The sequence below is a fragment of the Lepisosteus platostomus genome, chromosome 5, assembly GCF_059453375.1.
Source record: "Lepisosteus platostomus isolate fLepPlt1 chromosome 5, fLepPlt1.hap1, whole genome shotgun sequence".
Classification (NCBI taxonomy): Eukaryota; Metazoa; Chordata; class Actinopteri; order Semionotiformes; family Lepisosteidae; genus Lepisosteus; species Lepisosteus platostomus.
This window is the reverse complement of record NC_142615.1, coordinates 69,956,852-69,977,404: the sequence shown is the minus strand read 5'-3', so window position 1 is coordinate 69,977,404 and position 20,553 is coordinate 69,956,852. Positions and strand designations below refer to the sequence as shown.

Below are 20,553 nucleotides of genomic sequence, written 5' to 3'. Positions count from 1 at the left end.
AGTCAGTCTGAGCCGCTCCAGGTGTGACAGTGCAGTCAGTCTGATCCTGCTCCAGGTGTGTCAGTGCAGTCAGTCTGATCCTGCTCCAGGTGTGTCAGTGCAGTCAGTCTGATCCTGCTCCAGGTGTGTCAGTGCAGTCAGTCTGATCCTGCTCCAGGTGTGTCAGTGCAGTCAGTCTGAGCCGCTCCAGGTGTGTCAGTGCAGTCAGTCTGATCCTGCTCCAGGTGTGTCAGTGCAGTCAGTCTGATCCTGCTCCAGGTGTGTCAGTGCAGTCAGTCTGAGCCGCTCCAGGTGTGTCAGTGCAGTCAGTCTGATCCTGCTCCAGGTGTGTCAGTGCAGTCAGTCTGATCCTGCTCCAGGTGTGTCAGTGCAGTCAGTCTGAGCCGCTCCAGGTGTGTCAGTGCAGTCAGTCTGATCCTGCTCCAGGTGTGTCAGTGCAGTCAGTCTGAGCCGCTCCAGGTGTGACAGTGCAGTCAGTCTGAGCCGCTCCAGGTGTGTCAGTGCAGTCAGTCTGAGCCGCTCCAGGTGTGTCAGTGCAGTCAGTCTGAGCCGCTCCAGGTGTGACAGTGCAGTCAGTCTGAGCCGCTCCAGGTGTGTCAGTGCAGTCAGTCTGAGCCGCTCCAGGTGTGTCAGTGCAGTCAGTCTGAGCTGCTCCAGGTGTGTCAGTCAGTTCCAGTGTCAACAGTCTTGGGAAGATATCAGAGACAAAGGAGTGGTGAGTTTATGAACTGCTTATTAATGCTTTAAGTGCTCATTTTACAGCAGAAAAAATATAAAATTGCTTCTGATTAAAAACAACATTTGAAACAATATCAGGGAAACAAACCAAGCACCAGTGATAAAATAGAGCTCTATTATGATCTCTGTATGTACAGGGCTCAGGAAGCCACACACTCATCTGACACAGGGGCAGAAGGGCCCACACGCCCCCCTGCTGGCTCCGGGTGACAGGAGAATCCCACCGCTGACACCAACAGCTCCCGCCGCCCAAGAGCTGTCAGGACAGCGGACCCCCGGGTCCAGCAGGAAGAGGCCCCCAGCCAGTCCAGCAGGAAGTGGCCCCCAGCCGGTCCAGCAGGAAGTGGCCCCCAGCCGGTCCCGCAGGAAGTGGCCCCGCCCCCAGCAGGTCCCGCAGGAAGTGGCCCCGCCCCCAGCCAGTCCAGCAGGAAGAGGCCCCCAGCCAGTCCAGCAGGAAGTGGCCCCCAGCCGGTCCCGCAGGAAGTGGCCCCCAGCCGGTCCGGCAGGAAGTGGCCCCGCCCCCAGCCGGTCCGGCAGGAAGTGGCCCCCAGCCGGTCCCGCAGGAAGTGGCCCCGCCCCCAGCCGGTCCGGCAGGAAGTGGCCCCCAGCCGGTCCCGCAGGAAGTGGCCCCGCCCCCAGCCGGTCCCGCAGGAAGTGGCCCCGCCCCCAGCCGGTCCGGCAGGAAGTGGCCCCCAGCCGGTCCAGCAGGAAGTGGCCCCGCCCCCAGCCGGTCCGGCAGGAAGTGGCCCCCAGCCGGTCCCGCAGGAAGTGGCCCCGCCCTCAGCGGCAGCCGCAGTGGAACTCGGCCGCGTCGTCCAGCAGGCAGGAGTAGCTGCACCCCGCACAGTCCACGTGGTACCAGGCGTCGCAGTCGTCACACTGCACCCACTGCACCGTGTCCTCCTGCGGGAGCAGGCAGCGCCGCGCTGCGCAGGGCTCCGGGGCCGCCAGGGGGCGCTTCCGGGGCCGCCCGCGCCGCCGCCTGCAGGGACAGGGAGAGGGGGCGTCAGGGAGAGCAGCTGCTGTACACAGAGAGGGGCGGGAGGGCGGAACAAGCCGATACCCTGGCTTCTCTCCAGACACAGCTGGGTGAGCTCCTCCAGTCAGGACAGGAGGCTCTACTGTACACAGAGAGGGGTGGGAGGGGGGAACAAGCTGATACCCTGGCTTCTCTCCAGACACAGCTGGGTGAGCTCCTCCAGTCAGGACAGGAGGCTCTACTGTACACAGAGAGGGGCGGGAGGGGGGAACAAGCCGATACCCTGGTGTCCTGGCCAAATTACCCCCCTGGTCTTTATCCATCATGGCCTAATAACCCCCCTCTCTGAACTGGCTCCATCCCTCTGCTCTCCTCCCCACTGAGAGCTGGTGTGTGGGGAGAGGACTGGAGCATCATCCAGGTGGGGCTGCACACTGGTGGTGGTAGTGGGATCCCCAGGACCTGTAAAGAGCCGCACACTGGTGGCGGTAGTGGGATCCCCAGGACCTGTAAAGAGCTGCACACTGGTGGCGGTAGTGGGATCCCCAGGACCTGTAAAGAGCTGCACACTGGTGGCGGTAGTGGGATCCCCAGGACCTGTAAAGAGCTGCACACTGGTGGCGGTAGTGGGATCCCCATGACCTGTAAAGAGCTGCACACTGGTGGCGGTAGTGGGATCCCCAGGACCTGTAAAGAGCTGCACCCTGGTGGCGGTAGTGGGATCCCCAGGACCTGTAAAGAGCTGCACACTGGTGGCGGTAGTGGGATCCCCAGGACCTGTAAAGAGCTGCACACTGGTGGCGGTAGTGGGGTCCCCAGGACCTGTAAAGAGCTGCACACTGGTGGCGGTAGTGGGGTCCCCAGGACCTGTAAAGAGCTGCACACTGGTGGCGGTAGAGGGATCCCCATGACCTGTAAAGAGCTGCACACTGGTGGCGGTAGTGGGGTCCCCAGGACCTGTAAAGAGCTGCACCCTGGTGGCGGTAGAGGGATCCCCATGACCTGTAAAGAGCTGCACACTGGTGGCGGTAGTGGGGTCCCCAGGACCTGTAAAGAGCTGCACCCTGGTGGCGGTAGTGGGATCCCCAGGACCTGTAAAGAGCTGCACACTGGTGGCGGTAGTGGGATCCCCAGGACCTGTAAAGAGCTGCACACTGGTGGCGGTAGTGGGGTCCCCAGGACCTGTAAAGAGCTGCACACTGGTGGCGGTAGTGGGGTCCCCAGGACCTGTAAAGAGCTGCACACTGGTGGCGGTAGAGGGATCCCCATGACCTGTAAAGAGCTGCACACTGGTGGCGGTAGTGGGGTCCCCAGGACCTGTAAAGAGCTGCACCCTGGTGGCGGTAGAGGGATCCCCATGACCTGTAAAGAGCTGCACACTGGTGGCGGTAGTGGGGTCCCCAGGACCTGTAAAGAGCTGCACACTGGTGGCGGTAGTGGGGTCCCCAGGACCTGTAGAGAGCTCTGTGTGGGGGTAGTGGGGTCCCCGTGACCTGTAGAGAGCTCTGTGTGGGGGTACAGGATGCAGAGCCTGTTCAGGTTGTTGAAGCGCAGGTCCGGCTCGGCCGGGCAGCCTGTTCCCCTCTCCCGCAGCTCTCGGTGTGCAGTGTGCGGCGGCGCGTGGCTCACCCTCCGGAGCCGCTGTCCTGGGGGCTGCTGAGGGTCCGGCGCCGCCGGCGGGGGGTCCGGGGCGGCAGGGCCTCGGACTCGGAGCGGCAGGGGCGCCGCGCGGGGGGCGGCTCGTCCGCGGGCTCGGCCAGCAGCGTGTGGGCGGACTTGCGGCGGCGGCGGGGCGCGGCGGCCGCGGGGGGCGCGGGGTGGAAGGTCAGGGGGCGCGCCCCCAGCCGGCTGATGCTGCCGATGGAGCTGAGCACCAGCGAGGCGCGGCGGGGCGCCGGGGGGGCCGGGGGGGCTGGCGCACGCGGCAGCGCGATGGCGGCGAAGGCGTCTGGGCGCAGCAGGGCCCGCTGGAACAGGAAGTAGCACTCGGGGCCGCGGGCTGGCGCCCCGAACGTCAGCGTGTCCCCATCCCTGAGCTCCGTCCTCTGACCCCGGAGCAGGAGAGAGTCGTTCAGCCACGTGCCTGGACAGGGGGGAGGAGGAGGGGTCACACTGTACCCCAGACACACACACACACACACACACTGTACCCCCTCACTGAGCTCCGTCCTCTGACCCCGGAGCAGGAGAGAGTCGTTCAGCCACGTGCCTGGACAGGGGGGAGGAGGAGGGGTCACACTGTACCCCAGACACACACACACACACACTGTACCCCCTCACTGAGCTCCGTCCTCTGACCCCGGAGCAGGAGAGAGTCGTTCAGCCACGTGCCTGGACAGGGGGGAGGAGGAGGGGTCACACTGTACCCCAGACACACACACACACACACTGTACCCCCTCACTGAGCTCCGTCCTCTGACCCCGGAGCAGGAGAGAGTCGTTCAGCCACGTGCCTGGACAGGGGGGAGGAGGAGGGGTCACACTGTACCCCAGACACACACACACACACACTGTACCCCCTCACTGAGCTCCGTCCTCTGACCCCGGAGCAGGAGAGAGTCGTTCAGCCACGTGCCTGGACAGGGGGGAGGAGGAGGGGTCACACTGTACCCCAGACACACACACACACACACTGTACCCCCTCACTGAGCTCCGTCCTCTGACCCCGGAGCAGGAGAGAGTCGTTCAGCCACGTGCCTGGACAGGGGGGAGGAGGAGGGGTCACACTGTACCCCAGACACACACACACACACACACACACACTGTACCCCCTCACTGAGCTCCGTCCTCTGACCCCGGAGCAGGAGAGAGTCGTTCAGCCACGTGCCTGGACAGGGGGGAGGAGGAGGGGTCACACTGTACCCCAGACACACACACACACACACTGTACCCCCTCACTGAGCTCCGTCCTCTGACCCCGGAGCAGGAGAGAGTCGTTCAGCCACGTGCCTGGACAGGGGGGAGGAGGAGGGGTCACACTGTACCCCAGACACACACACACACACACACACACACTGTACCCCCTCACTGAGCTCCGTCCTCTGACCCCGGAGCAGGAGAGAGTCGTTCAGCCACGTGCCTGGACAGGGGGGAGGAGGAGGGGTCACACTGTACCCCAGACACACACACACACACTGTACCCCCTCACTGAGCTCCGTCCTCTGACCCCGGAGCAGGAGAGAGTCGTTCAGCCACGTGCCTGGACAGGGGGGAGGAGGAGGGGTCACACTGTACCCCAGACACACACACACACACACACACACTGTACCCCCTCACTGAGCTCCGTCCTCTGACCCCGGAGCAGGAGAGAGTCGTTCAGCCACGTGCCTGGACAGGGGGGAGGAGGAGGGGTCACACTGTACCCCAGACACACACACACACACACTGTACCCCCTCACTGAGCTCCGTCCTCTGACCCCGGAGCAGGAGAGAGTCGTTCAGCCACGTGCCTGGACAGGGGGGAGGAGGAGGGGTCACACTGTACCCCAGACACACACACACACACACTGTACCCCCTCACTGAGCTCCGTCCTCTGACCCCGGAGCAGGAGAGAGTCGTTCAGCCACGTGCCTGGACAGGGGGGAGGAGGAGGGGTCACACTGTACCCCAGACACACACACACACACACTGTACCCCCTCACTGAGCTCCGTCCTCTGACCCCGGAGCAGGAGAGAGTCGTTCAGCCACGTGCCTGGACAGGGGGGAGGAGGAGGGGTCACACTGTACCCCAGACACACACACACACACACTGTACCCCCTCACTGAGCTCCGTCCTCTGACCCCGGAGCAGGAGAGAGTCGTTCAGCCACGTGCCTGCCTGGACAGGGGGGAGGAGGAGGGGTCACACTGTACCCCAGACACACACACACACACACTGTACCCCTCACTGAGCTCCGTCCTCTGACCCCGGAGCAGGAGAGAGTCGTTCAGCCACGTGCCTGGACAGGGGGGAGGAGGAGGGGTCACACTGTACCCCAGACACACACACACACACACACTGTACCCCCTCACTGAGCTCCGTCCTCTGACCCCGGAGCAGGAGAGAGTCGTTCAGCCACGTGCCTGGACAGGGGGGAGGAGGAGGGGTCACACTGTACCCCAGACACACACACACACACACTGTACCCCCTCACTGAGCTCCGTCCTCTGACCCCGGAGCAGGAGAGAGTCGTTCAGCCACGTGCCTGGACAGGGGGGAGGAGGAGGGGTCACACTGTACCCCAGACACACACACACACACACTGTACCCCCTCACTGAGCTCCGTCCTCTGACCCCGGAGCAGGAGAGAGTCGTTCAGCCACGTGCCTGGACAGGGGGGAGGAGGAGGGGTCACACTGTACCCCAGACACACACACACACACACTGTACCCCCTCACTGAGCTCCGTCCTCTGACCCCGGAGCAGGAGAGAGTCGTTCAGCCACGTGCCTGGACAGGGGGGAGGAGGAGGGGTCACACTGTACCCCAGACACACACACACACACACTGTACCCCCTCACTGAGCTCCGTCCTCTGACCCCGGAGCAGGAGAGAGTCGTTCAGCCACGTGCCTGGACAGGGGGGAGGAGGAGGGGTCACACTGTACCCCAGACACACACACACACACACACACACACTGTACCCCCTCACTGAGCTCCGTCCTCTGACCCCGGAGCAGGAGAGAGTCGTTCAGCCACGTGCCTGGACAGGGGGGAGGAGGAGGGGTCACACTGTACCCCAGACACACACACACACACACTGTACCCCCTCACTGAGCTCCGTCCTCTGACCCCGGAGCAGGAGAGAGTCGTTCAGCCACGTGCCTGGACAGGGGGGAGGAGGAGGGGTCACACTGTACCCCAGACACACACACACACACACACTGTACCCCCTCACTGAGCTCCGTCCTCTGACCCCGGAGCAGGAGAGAGTCGTTCAGCCACGTGCCTGGACAGGGGGGAGGAGGAGGGGTCACACTGTACCCCAGACACACACACACACACACTGTACCCCCTCACTGAGCTCCGTCCTCTGACCCCGGAGCAGGAGAGAGTCGTTCAGCCACGTGCCTGGACAGGGGGGAGGAGGAGGGGTCACACTGTACCCCAGACACACACACACACACACTGTACCCCCTCACTGAGCTCCGTCCTCTGACCCCGGAGCAGGAGAGAGTCGTTCAGCCACGTGCCTGGACAGGGGGGAGGAGGAGGGGTCACACTGTACCCCAGACACACACACACACACACTGTACCCCCTCACTGAGCTCCGTCCTCTGACCCCGGAGCAGGAGAGAGTCGTTCAGCCACGTGCCTGGACAGGGGGGAGGAGGAGGGGTCACACTGTACCCCAGACACACACACACACACACTGTACCCCCTCACTGAGCTCCGTCCTCTGACCCCGGAGCAGGAGAGAGTCGTTCAGCCACGTGCCTGGACAGGGGGGAGGAGGAGGGGTCACACTGTACCCCAGACACACACACACACACACTGTACCCCCTCACTGAGCTCCGTCCTCTGACCCCGGAGCAGGAGAGAGTCGTTCAGCCACGTGCCTGGACAGGGGGGAGGAGGAGGGGTCACACTGTACCCCAGACACACACACACACACACTGTACCCCCTCACTGAGCTCCGTCCTCTGACCCCGGAGCAGGAGAGAGTCGTTCAGCCACGTGCCTGGACAGGGGGGAGGAGGAGGGGTCACACTGTACCCCAGACACACACACACACACACACACACTGTACCCCCTCACTGAGCTCCGTCCTCTGACCCCGGAGCAGGAGAGAGTCGTTCAGCCACGTGCCTGGACAGGGGGGAGGAGGAGGGGTCACACTGTACCCCAGACACACACACACACACACTGTACCCCCTCACTGAGCTCCGTCCTCTGACCCCGGAGCAGGAGAGAGTCGTTCAGCCACGTGCCTGGACAGGGGGGAGGAGGAGGGGTCACACTGTACCCCAGACACACACACACACACACACACTGTACCCCCTCACTGAGCTCCGTCCTCTGACCCCGGAGCAGGAGAGAGTCGTTCAGCCACGTGCCTGGACAGGGGGGAGGAGGAGGGGTCACACTGTACCCCAGACACACACACACACACACTGTACCCCCTCACTGAGCTCCGTCCTCTGACCCCGGAGCAGGAGAGAGTCGTTCAGCCACGTGCCTGGACAGGGGGGAGGAGGAGGGGTCACACTGTACCCCAGACACACACACACACACACACTGTACCCCCTCACTGAGCTCCGTCCTCTGACCCCGGAGCAGGAGAGAGTCGTTCAGCCACGTGCCTGGACAGGGGGGAGGAGGAGGGGTCACACTGTACCCCAGACACACACACACACACACTGTACCCCCTCACTGAGCTCCGTCCTCTGACCCCGGAGCAGGAGAGAGTCGTTCAGCCACGTGCCTGGACAGGGGGGAGGAGGAGGGGTCACACTGTACCCCAGACACACACACACACACACTGTACCCCCTCACTGAGCTCCGTCCTCTGACCCCGGAGCAGGAGAGAGTCGTTCAGCCACGTGCCTGGACAGGGGGGAGGAGGAGGGGTCACACTGTACCCCAGACACACACACACACACACTGTACCCCCTCACTGAGCTCCGTCCTCTGACCCCGGAGCAGGAGAGAGTCGTTCAGCCACGTGCCTGGACAGGGGGGAGGAGGAGGGGTCACACTGTACCCCAGACACACACACACACACACTGTACCCCCTCACTGAGCTCCGTCCTCTGACCCCGGAGCAGGAGAGAGTCGTTCAGCCACGTGCCTGGACAGGGGGGAGGAGGAGGGGTCACACTGTACCCCAGACACACACACACACACACACTGTACCCCCTCACTGAGCTCCGTCCTCTGACCCCGGAGCAGGAGAGAGTCGTTCAGCCACGTGCCTGGACAGGGGGGAGGAGGAGGGGTCACACTGTACCCCAGACACACACACACACACACTGTACCCCCTCACTGAGCTCCGTCCTCTGACCCCGGAGCAGGAGAGAGTCGTTCAGCCACGTGCCTGGACAGGGGGGAGGAGGAGGGGTCACACTGTACCCCAGACACACACACACACACACTGTACCCCCTCACTGAGCTCCGTCCTCTGACCCCGGAGCAGGAGAGAGTCGTTCAGCCACGTGCCTGGACAGGGGGGAGGAGGAGGGGTCACACTGTACCCCAGACACACACACACACACACTGTACCCCCTCACTGAGCTCCGTCCTCTGACCCCGGAGCAGGAGAGAGTCGTTCAGCCACGTGCCTGGACAGGGGGGAGGAGGAGGGGTCACACTGTACCCCAGACACACACACACACACACACTGTACCCCCTCACTGAGCTCCGTCCTCTGACCCCGGAGCAGGAGAGAGTCGTTCAGCCACGTGCCTGGACAGGGGGGAGGAGGAGGGGTCACACTGTACCCCAGACACACACACACACACACTGTACCCCCTCACTGAGCTCCGTCCTCTGACCCCGGAGCAGGAGAGAGTCGTTCAGCCACGTGCCTGGACAGGGGGGAGGAGGAGGGGTCACACTGTACCCCAGACACACACACACACACACACACACTGTACCCCCTCACTGAGCTCCGTCCTCTGACCCCGGAGCAGGAGAGAGTCGTTCAGCCACGTGCCTGGACAGGGGGGAGGAGGAGGGGTCACACTGTACCCCAGACACACACACACACACACTGTACCCCCTCACTGAGCTCCGTCCTCTGACCCCGGAGCAGGAGAGAGTCGTTCAGCCACGTGCCTGGACAGGGGGGAGGAGGAGGGGTCACACTGTACCCCAGACACACACACACACACACACACTGTACCCCCTCACTGAGCTCCGTCCTCTGACCCCGGAGCAGGAGAGAGTCGTTCAGCCACGTGCCTGGACAGGGGGGAGGAGGAGGGGTCACACTGTACCCCAGACACACACACACACACACTGTACCCCCTCACTGAGCTCCGTCCTCTGACCCCGGAGCAGGAGAGAGTCGTTCAGCCACGTGCCTGGACAGGGGGGAGGAGGAGGGGTCACACTGTACCCCAGACACACACACACACACACTGTACCCCCTCACTGAGCTCCGTCCTCTGACCCCGGAGCAGGAGAGAGTCGTTCAGCCACGTGCCTGGACAGGGGGGAGGAGGAGGGGTCACACTGTACCCCAGACACACACACACACACACTGTACCCCCTCACTGAGCTCCGTCCTCTGACCCCGGAGCAGGAGAGAGTCGTTCAGCCACGTGCCTGGACAGGGGGGAGGAGGAGGGGTCACACTGTACCCCAGACACACACACACACACACTGTACCCCCTCACTGAGCTCCGTCCTCTGACCCCGGAGCAGGAGAGAGTCGTTCAGCCACGTGCCTGGACAGGGGGGAGGAGGAGGGGTCACACTGTACCCCAGACACACACACACACACACTGTACCCCCTCACTGAGCTCCGTCCTCTGACCCCGGAGCAGGAGAGAGTCGTTCAGCCACGTGCCTGGACAGGGGGGAGGAGGAGGGGTCACACTGTACCCCAGACACACACACACACACACTGTACCCCCTCACTGAGCTCCGTCCTCTGACCCCGGAGCAGGAGAGAGTCGTTCAGCCACGTGCCTGGACAGGGGGGAGGAGGAGGGGTCACACTGTACCCCAGACACACACACACACACACACTGTACCCCCTCACTGAGCTCCGTCCTCTGACCCCGGAGCAGGAGAGAGTCGTTCAGCCACGTGCCTGGACAGGGGGGAGGAGGAGGGGTCACACTGTACCCCAGACACACACACACACACACTGTACCCCCTCACTGAGCTCCGTCCTCTGACCCCGGAGCAGGAGAGAGTCGTTCAGCCACGTGCCTGGACAGGGGGGAGGAGGAGGGGTCACACTGTACCCCAGACACACACACACACACACACTGTACCCCCTCACTGAGCTCCGTCCTCTGACCCCGGAGCAGGAGAGAGTCGTTCAGCCACGTGCCTGGACAGGGGGGAGGAGGAGGGGTCACACTGTACCCCAGACACACACACACACACACACTGTACCCCCTCACTGAGCTCCGTCCTCTGACCCCGGAGCAGGAGAGAGTCGTTCAGCCACGTGCCTGGACAGGGGGGAGGAGGAGGGGTCACACTGTACCCCAGACACACACACACACACACTGTACCCCCTCACTGAGCTCCGTCCTCTGACCCCGGAGCAGGAGAGAGTCGTTCAGCCACGTGCCTGGACAGGGGGGAGGAGGAGGGGTCACACTGTACCCCAGACACACACACACACACACTGTACCCCCTCACTGAGCTCCGTCCTCTGACCCCGGAGCAGGAGAGAGTCGTTCAGCCACGTGCCTGGACAGGGGGGAGGAGGAGGGGTCACACTGTACCCCAGACACACACACACACACACTGTACCCCCTCACTGAGCTCCGTCCTCTGACCCCGGAGCAGGAGAGAGTCGTTCAGCCACGTGCCTGGACAGGGGGGAGGAGGAGGGGTCACACTGTACCCCAGACACACACACACACACACTGTACCCCCTCACTGAGCTCCGTCCTCTGACCCCGGAGCAGGAGAGAGTCGTTCAGCCACGTGCCTGGACAGGGGGGAGGAGGAGGGGTCACACTGTACCCCAGACACACACACACACACACTGTACCCCCTCACTGAGCTCCGTCCTCTGACCCCGGAGCAGGAGAGAGTCGTTCAGCCACGTGCCTGGACAGGGGGGAGGAGGAGGGGTCACACTGTACCCCAGACACACACACACACACACTGTACCCCCTCACTGAGCTCCGTCCTCTGACCCCGGAGCAGGAGAGAGTCGTTCAGCCACGTGCCTGGACAGGGGGGAGGAGGAGGGGTCACACTGTACCCCAGACACACACACACACACACTGTACCCCCTCACTGAGCTCCGTCCTCTGACCCCGGAGCAGGAGAGAGTCGTTCAGCCACGTGCCTGGACAGGGGGGAGGAGGAGGGGTCACACTGTACCCCAGACACACACACACACACACTGTACCCCCTCACTGAGCTCCGTCCTCTGACCCCGGAGCAGGAGAGAGTCGTTCAGCCACGTGCCTGGACAGGGGGGAGGAGGAGGGGTCACACTGTACCCCAGACACACACACACACACACTGTACCCCCTCACTGAGCTCCGTCCTCTGACCCCGGAGCAGGAGAGAGTCGTTCAGCCACGTGCCTGGACAGGGGGGAGGAGGAGGGGTCACACTGTACCCCAGACACACACACACACACACTGTACCCCCTCACTGAGCTCCGTCCTCTGACCCCGGAGCAGGAGAGAGTCGTTCAGCCACGTGCCTGGACAGGGGGGAGGAGGAGGGGTCACACTGTACCCCAGACACACACACACACACACTGTACCCCCTCACTGAGCTCCGTCCTCTGACCCCGGAGCAGGAGAGAGTCGTTCAGCCACGTGCCTGGACAGGGGGGAGGAGGAGGGGTCACACTGTACCCCAGACACACACACACACACACTGTACCCCCTCACTGAGCTCCGTCCTCTGACCCCGGAGCAGGAGAGAGTCGTTCAGCCACGTGCCTGGACAGGGGGGAGGAGGAGGGGTCACACTGTACCCCAGACACACACACACACACACTGTACCCCCTCACTGAGCTCCGTCCTCTGACCCCGGAGCAGGAGAGAGTCGTTCAGCCACGTGCCTGGACAGGGGGGAGGAGGAGGGGTCACACTGTACCCCAGACACACACACACACACACTGTACCCCCTCACTGAGCTCCGTCCTCTGACCCCGGAGCAGGAGAGAGTCGTTCAGCCACGTGCCTGGACAGGGGGGAGGAGGAGGGGTCACACTGTACCCCAGACACACACACACACACACTGTACCCCCTCACTGAGCTCCGTCCTCTGACCCCGGAGCAGGAGAGAGTCGTTCAGCCACGTGCCTGGACAGGGGGGAGGAGGAGGGGTCACACTGTACCCCAGACACACACACACACACACTGTACCCCCTCACTGAGCTCCGTCCTCTGACCCCGGAGCAGGAGAGAGTCGTTCAGCCACGTGCCTGGACAGGGGGGAGGAGGAGGGGTCACACTGTACCCCAGACACACACACACACACACTGTACCCCCTCACTGAGCTCCGTCCTCTGACCCCGGAGCAGGAGAGAGTCGTTCAGCCACGTGCCTGGACAGGGGGGAGGAGGAGGGGTCACACTGTACCCCAGACACACACACACACACACTGTACCCCCTCACTGAGCTCCGTCCTCTGACCCCGGAGCAGGAGAGAGTCGTTCAGCCACGTGCCTGGACAGGGGGGAGGAGGAGGGGTCACACTGTACCCCAGACACACACACACACACACTGTACCCCCTCACTGAGCTCCGTCCTCTGACCCCGGAGCAGGAGAGAGTCGTTCAGCCACGTGCCTGGACAGGGGGGAGGAGGAGGGGTCACACTGTACCCCAGACACACACACACACACACTGTACCCCCTCACTGAGCTCCGTCCTCTGACCCCGGAGCAGGAGAGAGTCGTTCAGCCACGTGCCTGGACAGGGGGGAGGAGGAGGGGTCACACTGTACCCCAGACACACACACACACACACACACTGTACCCCCTCACTGAGCTCCGTCCTCTGACCCCGGAGCAGGAGAGAGTCGTTCAGCCACGTGCCTGGACAGGGGGGAGGAGGAGGGGTCACACTGTACCCCAGACACACACACACACACACTGTACCCCCTCACTGAGCTCCGTCCTCTGACCCCGGAGCAGGAGAGAGTCGTTCAGCCACGTGCCTGGACAGGGGGGAGGAGGAGGGGTCACACTGTACCCCAGACACACACACACACACACTGTACCCCCTCACTGAGCTCCGTCCTCTGACCCCGGAGCAGGAGAGAGTCGTTCAGCCACGTGCCTGGACAGGGGGGAGGAGGAGGGGTCACACTGTACCCCAGACACACACACACACACACACTGTACCCCCTCACTGAGCTCCGTCCTCTGACCCCGGAGCAGGAGAGAGTCGTTCAGCCACGTGCCTGGACAGGGGGGAGGAGGAGGGGTCACACTGTACCCCAGACACACACACACACACACTGTACCCCCTCACTGAGCTCCGTCCTCTGACCCCGGAGCAGGAGAGAGTCGTTCAGCCACGTGCCTGGACAGGGGGGAGGAGGAGGGGTCACACTGTACCGCAGACACACACACACACACACTGTACCCCCTCACTGAGCTCCGTCCTCTGACCCCGGAGCAGGAGAGAGTCGTTCAGCCACGTGCCTGGACAGGGGGGAGGAGGAGGGGTCACACTGTACCCCAGACACACACACACACACACACACACACACACACACACACACTGTACCCCCTCACTGAGCTCCGTCCTCTGACCCCGGAGCAGGAGAGAGTCGTTCAGCCACGTGCCTGGACAGGGGGGAGGAGGAGGGGTCACACTGTACCCCAGACACACACACACACACACTGTACCCCCTCACTGAGCTCCGTCCTCTGACCCCGGAGCAGGAGAGAGTCGTTCAGCCACGTGCCTGGACAGGGGGGAGGAGGAGGGGTCACACTGTACCCCAGACACACACACACACACACACTGTACCCCCTCACTGAGCTCCGTCCTCTGACCCCGGAGCAGGAGAGAGTCGTTCAGCCACGTGCCTGGACAGGGGGGAGGAGGAGGGGTCACACTGTACCCCAGACACACACACACACACTGTACCCCCTCACTGAGCTCCGTCCTCTGACCCCGGAGCAGGAGAGAGTCGTTCAGCCACGTGCCTGGACAGGGGGGAGGAGGAGGGGTCACACTGTACCCCAGACACACACACACACACACACACACACTGTACCCCCTCACTGAGCTCCGTCCTCTGACCCCGGAGCAGGAGAGAGTCGTTCAGCCACGTGCCTGGACAGGGGGGAGGAGGAGGGGTCACACTGTACCCCAGACACACACACACACACACTGTACCCCCTCACTGAGCTCCGTCCTCTGACCCCGGAGCAGGAGAGAGTCGTTCAGCCACGTGCCTGGACAGGGGGGAGGAGGAGGGGTCACACTGTACCCCAGACACACACACACACACACTGTACCCCCTCACTGAGCTCCGTCCTCTGACCCCGGAGCAGGAGAGAGTCGTTCAGCCACGTGCCTGGACAGGGGGGAGGAGGAGGGGTCACACTGTACCCCAGACACACACACACACACACACACTGTACCCCAGACACACACACACACTGACAGTGTCTCATACACACACACACTGACAGTGTCTCTCTCTCTCACACACACACTGACAGTGTCACACTCACACACACACTGACAGTGTCTCATACACACACACACTGACAGTGTCTCTCTCTCTCTCACACACACACACTGACAGTGTCTCACACACACACACTGACAGTGTCTCATACACACACACACTGACAGTGTCTCTCTCTCTCTCACACACACACACTGACAGTGTCTCATACACACACACACTGACAGTGTCTCTCTCTCTCTCACACACACACACTGACAGTGTCTCATACACACACACACTGACAGTGTCTCTCTCTCTCTCACACACACACACTGACAGTGTCTCACACACACACACTGACAGTGTCTCTCTCTCTCTCACACACACACTGACAGTGTCTCATTCTCACACACACTGACAGTGTCTCTCTCTCTCTCACACACACACACTGACAGTGTCTCTCTCTCTCTCACACACACTGACAGTGTCTCTCTCTCTCTCACACACACACACTGACAGTGTCTCTCTCTCTCTCACACACACACACTGACAGTGTCTCTCTCTCACACACACACACTGACAGTGTCACACTCACACACACACTGACAGTGTCTCTCTCTCTCTCACTCACACACACACTGACAGTGTCTCTCTCTCACACACACACACAGTCACACACACACACTGACAGTGTCTCTCTCTCACACACACACACTGACAGTGTCTCTCTCTCTCACACACACACACTGACAGTGTCTCTCTCTCTCTCACACACACACACTGACAGTGTCTCTCTCTCTCTCACACACACACTGACAGTGTCACACTCACACACACACTGACAGTGTCTCATACACACACACACTGACAGTGTCTCTCTCTCTCTCACACACACACACTGACAGTGTCTCTCTCTCTCTCACACACACACACTGACAGTGTCTCATTCACACACACACTGACAGTGTCTCTCTCTCTCTCACTCACACACACACTGACAGTGTCTCTCTCTCACACACACACACAGTCACACACACACACTGACAGTGTCACACTCACACACACACTGACAGTGTCTCTCTCTCACACACACACACTGACAGTGTCTCTCTCTCTCTCACACACACACACTGACAGTGTCTCACACACACACACACTGACAGTGTCTCACACACACACACACTGACAGTGTCTCACACACACACACACACACAGTCACACACACACACTGACAGTGTCACACTCACACACACACTGACAGTGTCTCTCTCTCTCACACACACTGACAGTGTCTCTCTCTCTCACACACACACACACTGACAGTGTCACACTCACACACACACTGACAGTGTCTCTCTCTCACACACACACAGACAGTGTCTCACACACACACACAGACACACACACACACACACTGACAGTGTCTCACACACACACACACACTGACAGTGTCTCACACACACTGACAGTGTCTCTCTCTCTCACACACACACACACTGACAGTGTCTCTCTCTCTCTCTCACACACACACTGACAGTGTCTCACACACACACACACTGACAGTGTCTCACACACACACACACTGACAGTGTCTCTCTCTCACACACACACTGACAGTGTCTCACACACACACACACTGACAGTGTCACACACACACACACACTGACAGTGTCTCTCTCTCACACACACTGACAGTGTCTCTCTCTCTCACACACACACACAGTCACACACACACACTGACAGTGTCTCACACACACACACACTGACAGTGTCTCACACACACACTGACAGTGTCTCACACACACACACACTGACAGTGTCTCACACACACACACACTGACAGTGTCTCTCTCTCACACACACACACACTGACAGTGTCTCTCTCTCACACACACACACACACACTGACAGTGTCTCTCTCTCTCACACACACACACTGACAGTGTCTCTCTCACACACACTGACAGTGTCTCTCTCACACACACACACTGACAGTGTCTCTCTCACACACACACAGTCTCACGCACACACACAGACAGTGTCTCACACACACACACAGACAGTGTCTCACACACACACACAGACAGTGTCTCTCTCTCACACACACACACTGACAGTGTCTCTCTCTCACACACACACACTGACAGTGTCTCTCTCTCACACACACACACTGACAGTGTCTCTCTCTCACACACACACACACACACTGACAGTGTCTCTCTCTCACACACACACACACTGACAGTGTCTCTCTCTCACACACACACACTGACAGTGTCTCTCTCTCACACACACACACACACTGACAGTGTCCCTCTCTCTCTCACACACACACACTGACAGTTTCTCACACACACACAGTCTCACACACACACACAGACAGTGTCTCACACACACACACAGACAGTGTCTCACACACACACACAGACAGTCTCTCTCTCACACACACACTGACAGTGTCTCTCTCTCACACACACACTGACAGTGTCTCTCACACACACACACACTGACAGTGTCTCTCTCTCACACACACACACACTGACAGTGTCTCTCTCTCACACACACACACACTGACAGTGTCTCTCTCTCACACACACACACACTGACAGTGTCTCTCTCTCACACACACACACTGACAGTGTCTCTCTCTCACACACACACACACACTGACAGTGTCTCTCTCTCTCACACACACACACTGACAGTGTCTCTCTCTCTCACACACACACACTGACAGTGTCTCTCTCACACACACACAGTCTCACGCACACACACTGACAGTGTCTCACGCACACACACAGACAGTGTCTCACACACACACACAGACAGTGTCTCACACACACACACAGACAGTGTCTCACACACACACACTGACAGTGTCTCTCACACACACACACTGACAGTGTCTCTCACACACACACACTGACAGTGTCTCTCTCTCACACACACACACTGACAGTGTCTCTCTCTCACACACACACACTGACAGTGTCTCTCTCTCACACACACACACTGACAGTGTCTCTCTCTCACACACACACACACACACTGACAGTGTCTCTCTCTCACACACACACACACACACTGACAGTGTCTCTCTCTCACACACACACACACACTGACAGTGTCTCTCTCTCACACACACACACACTGACAGTGTCTCTCTCTCACACACACACACACACTGACAGTGTCTCTCTCTCACACACACACACTGACAGTGTCTCTCTCTCACACACACACACACACTGACAGTGTCCCTCTCTCTCTCACACACACACACTGACAGTTTCTCACACACACACAGTCTCACACACACACACAGACAGTGTCTCACACACACACACAGACAGTGTCTCACACACACACACTGACAGTGTCTCTCTCACACACACACACACTGACAGTGTCTCTCTCTCACACACACACACACTGACAGTGTCTCTCTCTCACACACACACACTGACAGTGTCTCTCTCTCACACACACACACACTGACAGTGTCTCTCTCTCACACACACACACACTGACAGTGTCTCTCTCTCACACACACACACACTGACAGTGTCTCTCTCTCTCACACACACACACTGACAGTGTCTCTCTCTCTCACACACACACACTGACAGTGTCTCTCTCACACACACACACTGACAGTGTCTCTCTCACACACACACAGTCTCACGCACACACACTGACAGTGTCTCACACACACACACAGACAGTGTCTCACACACACACACAGACAGTGTCTCACACACACACACTGACAGTGTCTCTCTCTCACACACACACACTGACAGTGTCTCTCTCTCACACACACACACTGACAGTGTCTCTCTCTCACACACACACACTGACAGTGTCTCTCTCTCACACACACACACTGACAGTGTCTCTCTCTCTCACACACACACTGACAGTGTCTCTCTCTCACACACACACACACTGACAGTGTCTCTCTCTCTCACACACACACACTGACAGTGTCTCTCTCTCACACACACACTGACAGTGTCTCTCTCTCTCACACACACACACTGACAGTGTCTCTCTCACACACACACACTGACAGTGTCTCTCTCACACACACACACTGACAGTGTCTCTCTCTCACACACACACACACTGACAGTGTCTCTCTCTCACACACACACACACTGACAGTGTCTCTCTCTCACACACACACACACTGACAGTGTCTCTCTCTCACACACACACACACTGACAGTGTCTCTCTCTCTCTCACACACACACACTGACAGTGTCTCTCTCTCTCACACACACACACTGACAGTGTCTCTCTCTCTCACACACACACTGACAGTGTCTCTCTCTCACACACACACTGACAGTGTCTCTCTCTCTCACACACACACACTGACAGTGTCTCTCTCTCACACACACACTGACAGTGTCTCTCTCTCTCACACACACACACTGACAGTGTCTCTCTCACACACACACACTGACAGTGTCTCTCTCACACACACACACTGACAGTGTCTCTCTCTCACACACACACACACTGACAGTGTCTCTCTCTCACACACACACACACTGACAGTGTCTCTCTCTCTCTCACACACACACACTGACAGTGTCTCTCTCTCTCACACACACACACTGACAGTGTCTCTCTCTCTCACACACACACACTGACAGTGTCTCTCTCACACACACACACTGACAGTGTCTCTCTCACACACACACAGTCTCACGCACACACACTGACAGTGTCTCACACACACACACAGACAGTGTCTCACACACACACACAGACAGTGTCTCACACACACACACACTCTCAGACTCACCGTAGCTGCTCTGATCCACGATGAAGACTCTCCAGCCCCTCTCCTGCCCTTCCTCCTCCTCCTCCTCTCGCTCGGCGTGCAGCTCGGCGTGCACGCGCGACACCAGCTCGGGCCGCTCGGCGCAGCTCACGGGCACATCGCACAGCTCGGGCAGGCGGCCCACGCGAAACACGCAGCGGGGCAGCGCGGGCCGGAAGGTGAAGAGGTCGCGGCCGGGGTCCGAGGCGCCGACGCGCAGCAGCTGGAAGCAGGGCTGCAGCCCGGGCAGCATGCTGCCCCGCCGGCGCGGACACGAGTGGCCGTGGGCTCGGTGTGGCGCGCAGCAGAGCCGGGCCCGTGACAGTCTCCGCGCGGCGCGCTCTCCCTCCCGGAAGCGCTTTGAAACTTGGCGCGCCGGCGCCACTCGCGCGAGACCCGCGCCGCCAAGGCCCCGCCCCCTCACCGGGGCAACGGCCGCCTCCATGGCAACAGCCCCGCCCCCCGCCCACAAACACACTGGGACTCTTCATCATAATAATAAATAACACAACTCTGATACAGCCTCTCACTGTAACAGTACAGACACACAACACACAAACACACTGGGACTCTTCCTCATCATAATAAATAACACAACTCTGATACAGCCTCTCACTGTAACAGTACAGACACACAACACACAAACACACTGGGACTCTTCCTCATAATAAATAACACAACTCTTATACAGCCTCTCACTGTAACAGTACAGACACACAACACACACACACA

At 60.2% G+C, this 20,553-nt stretch overlaps 1 protein-coding gene across 1 annotated transcript; it reads right to left on the bottom strand.

Moving 5' to 3' along the window:
- Nucleotides 1-716: 716 nt before the first annotated feature.
- Nucleotides 717-20,293, bottom strand: tcf19l (transcription factor 19 (SC1), like). Its single transcript, XM_088631799.1, has 3 exons — nucleotides 19,804-20,293; nucleotides 3,347-3,800; nucleotides 717-1,720 (listed from the first exon to the last, which is right to left on the bottom strand). Exons 1-3 carry the CDS (start codon nucleotides 20,264-20,266, stop codon nucleotides 1,519-1,521), a joined length of 1,119 nt encoding a protein of 372 aa, XP_088487925.1. The 5' UTR covers nucleotides 20,267-20,293; the 3' UTR covers nucleotides 717-1,518.
- Between the last annotated feature and the right edge of the window lie 260 nt (nucleotides 20,294-20,553).

What these genes read in the sequence shown, in the direction of transcription:
- tcf19l (XM_088631799.1), bottom strand. Translation starts at nt 20,266, where the DNA reads ATGGAGGCGGCCGTTGCCCCGGTGAGGGGGCGGGGCCTTGGCGGCGCG. An exon ending in CGTGGATCAGAGCAGCTACG is followed by an intron (nt 3,801 to 19,803) that starts GTGAGTCTGAGA and finishes CCCCCTGTCCAG; the next exon opens with GCACGTGGCTGAACGACTCT. An exon ending in CAGGACAGCGGCTCCGGAGG is followed by an intron (nt 1,721 to 3,346) that starts GTGAGCCACGCG and finishes CTGTCCCTGCAG; the next exon opens with GCGGCGGCGCGGGCGGCCCC.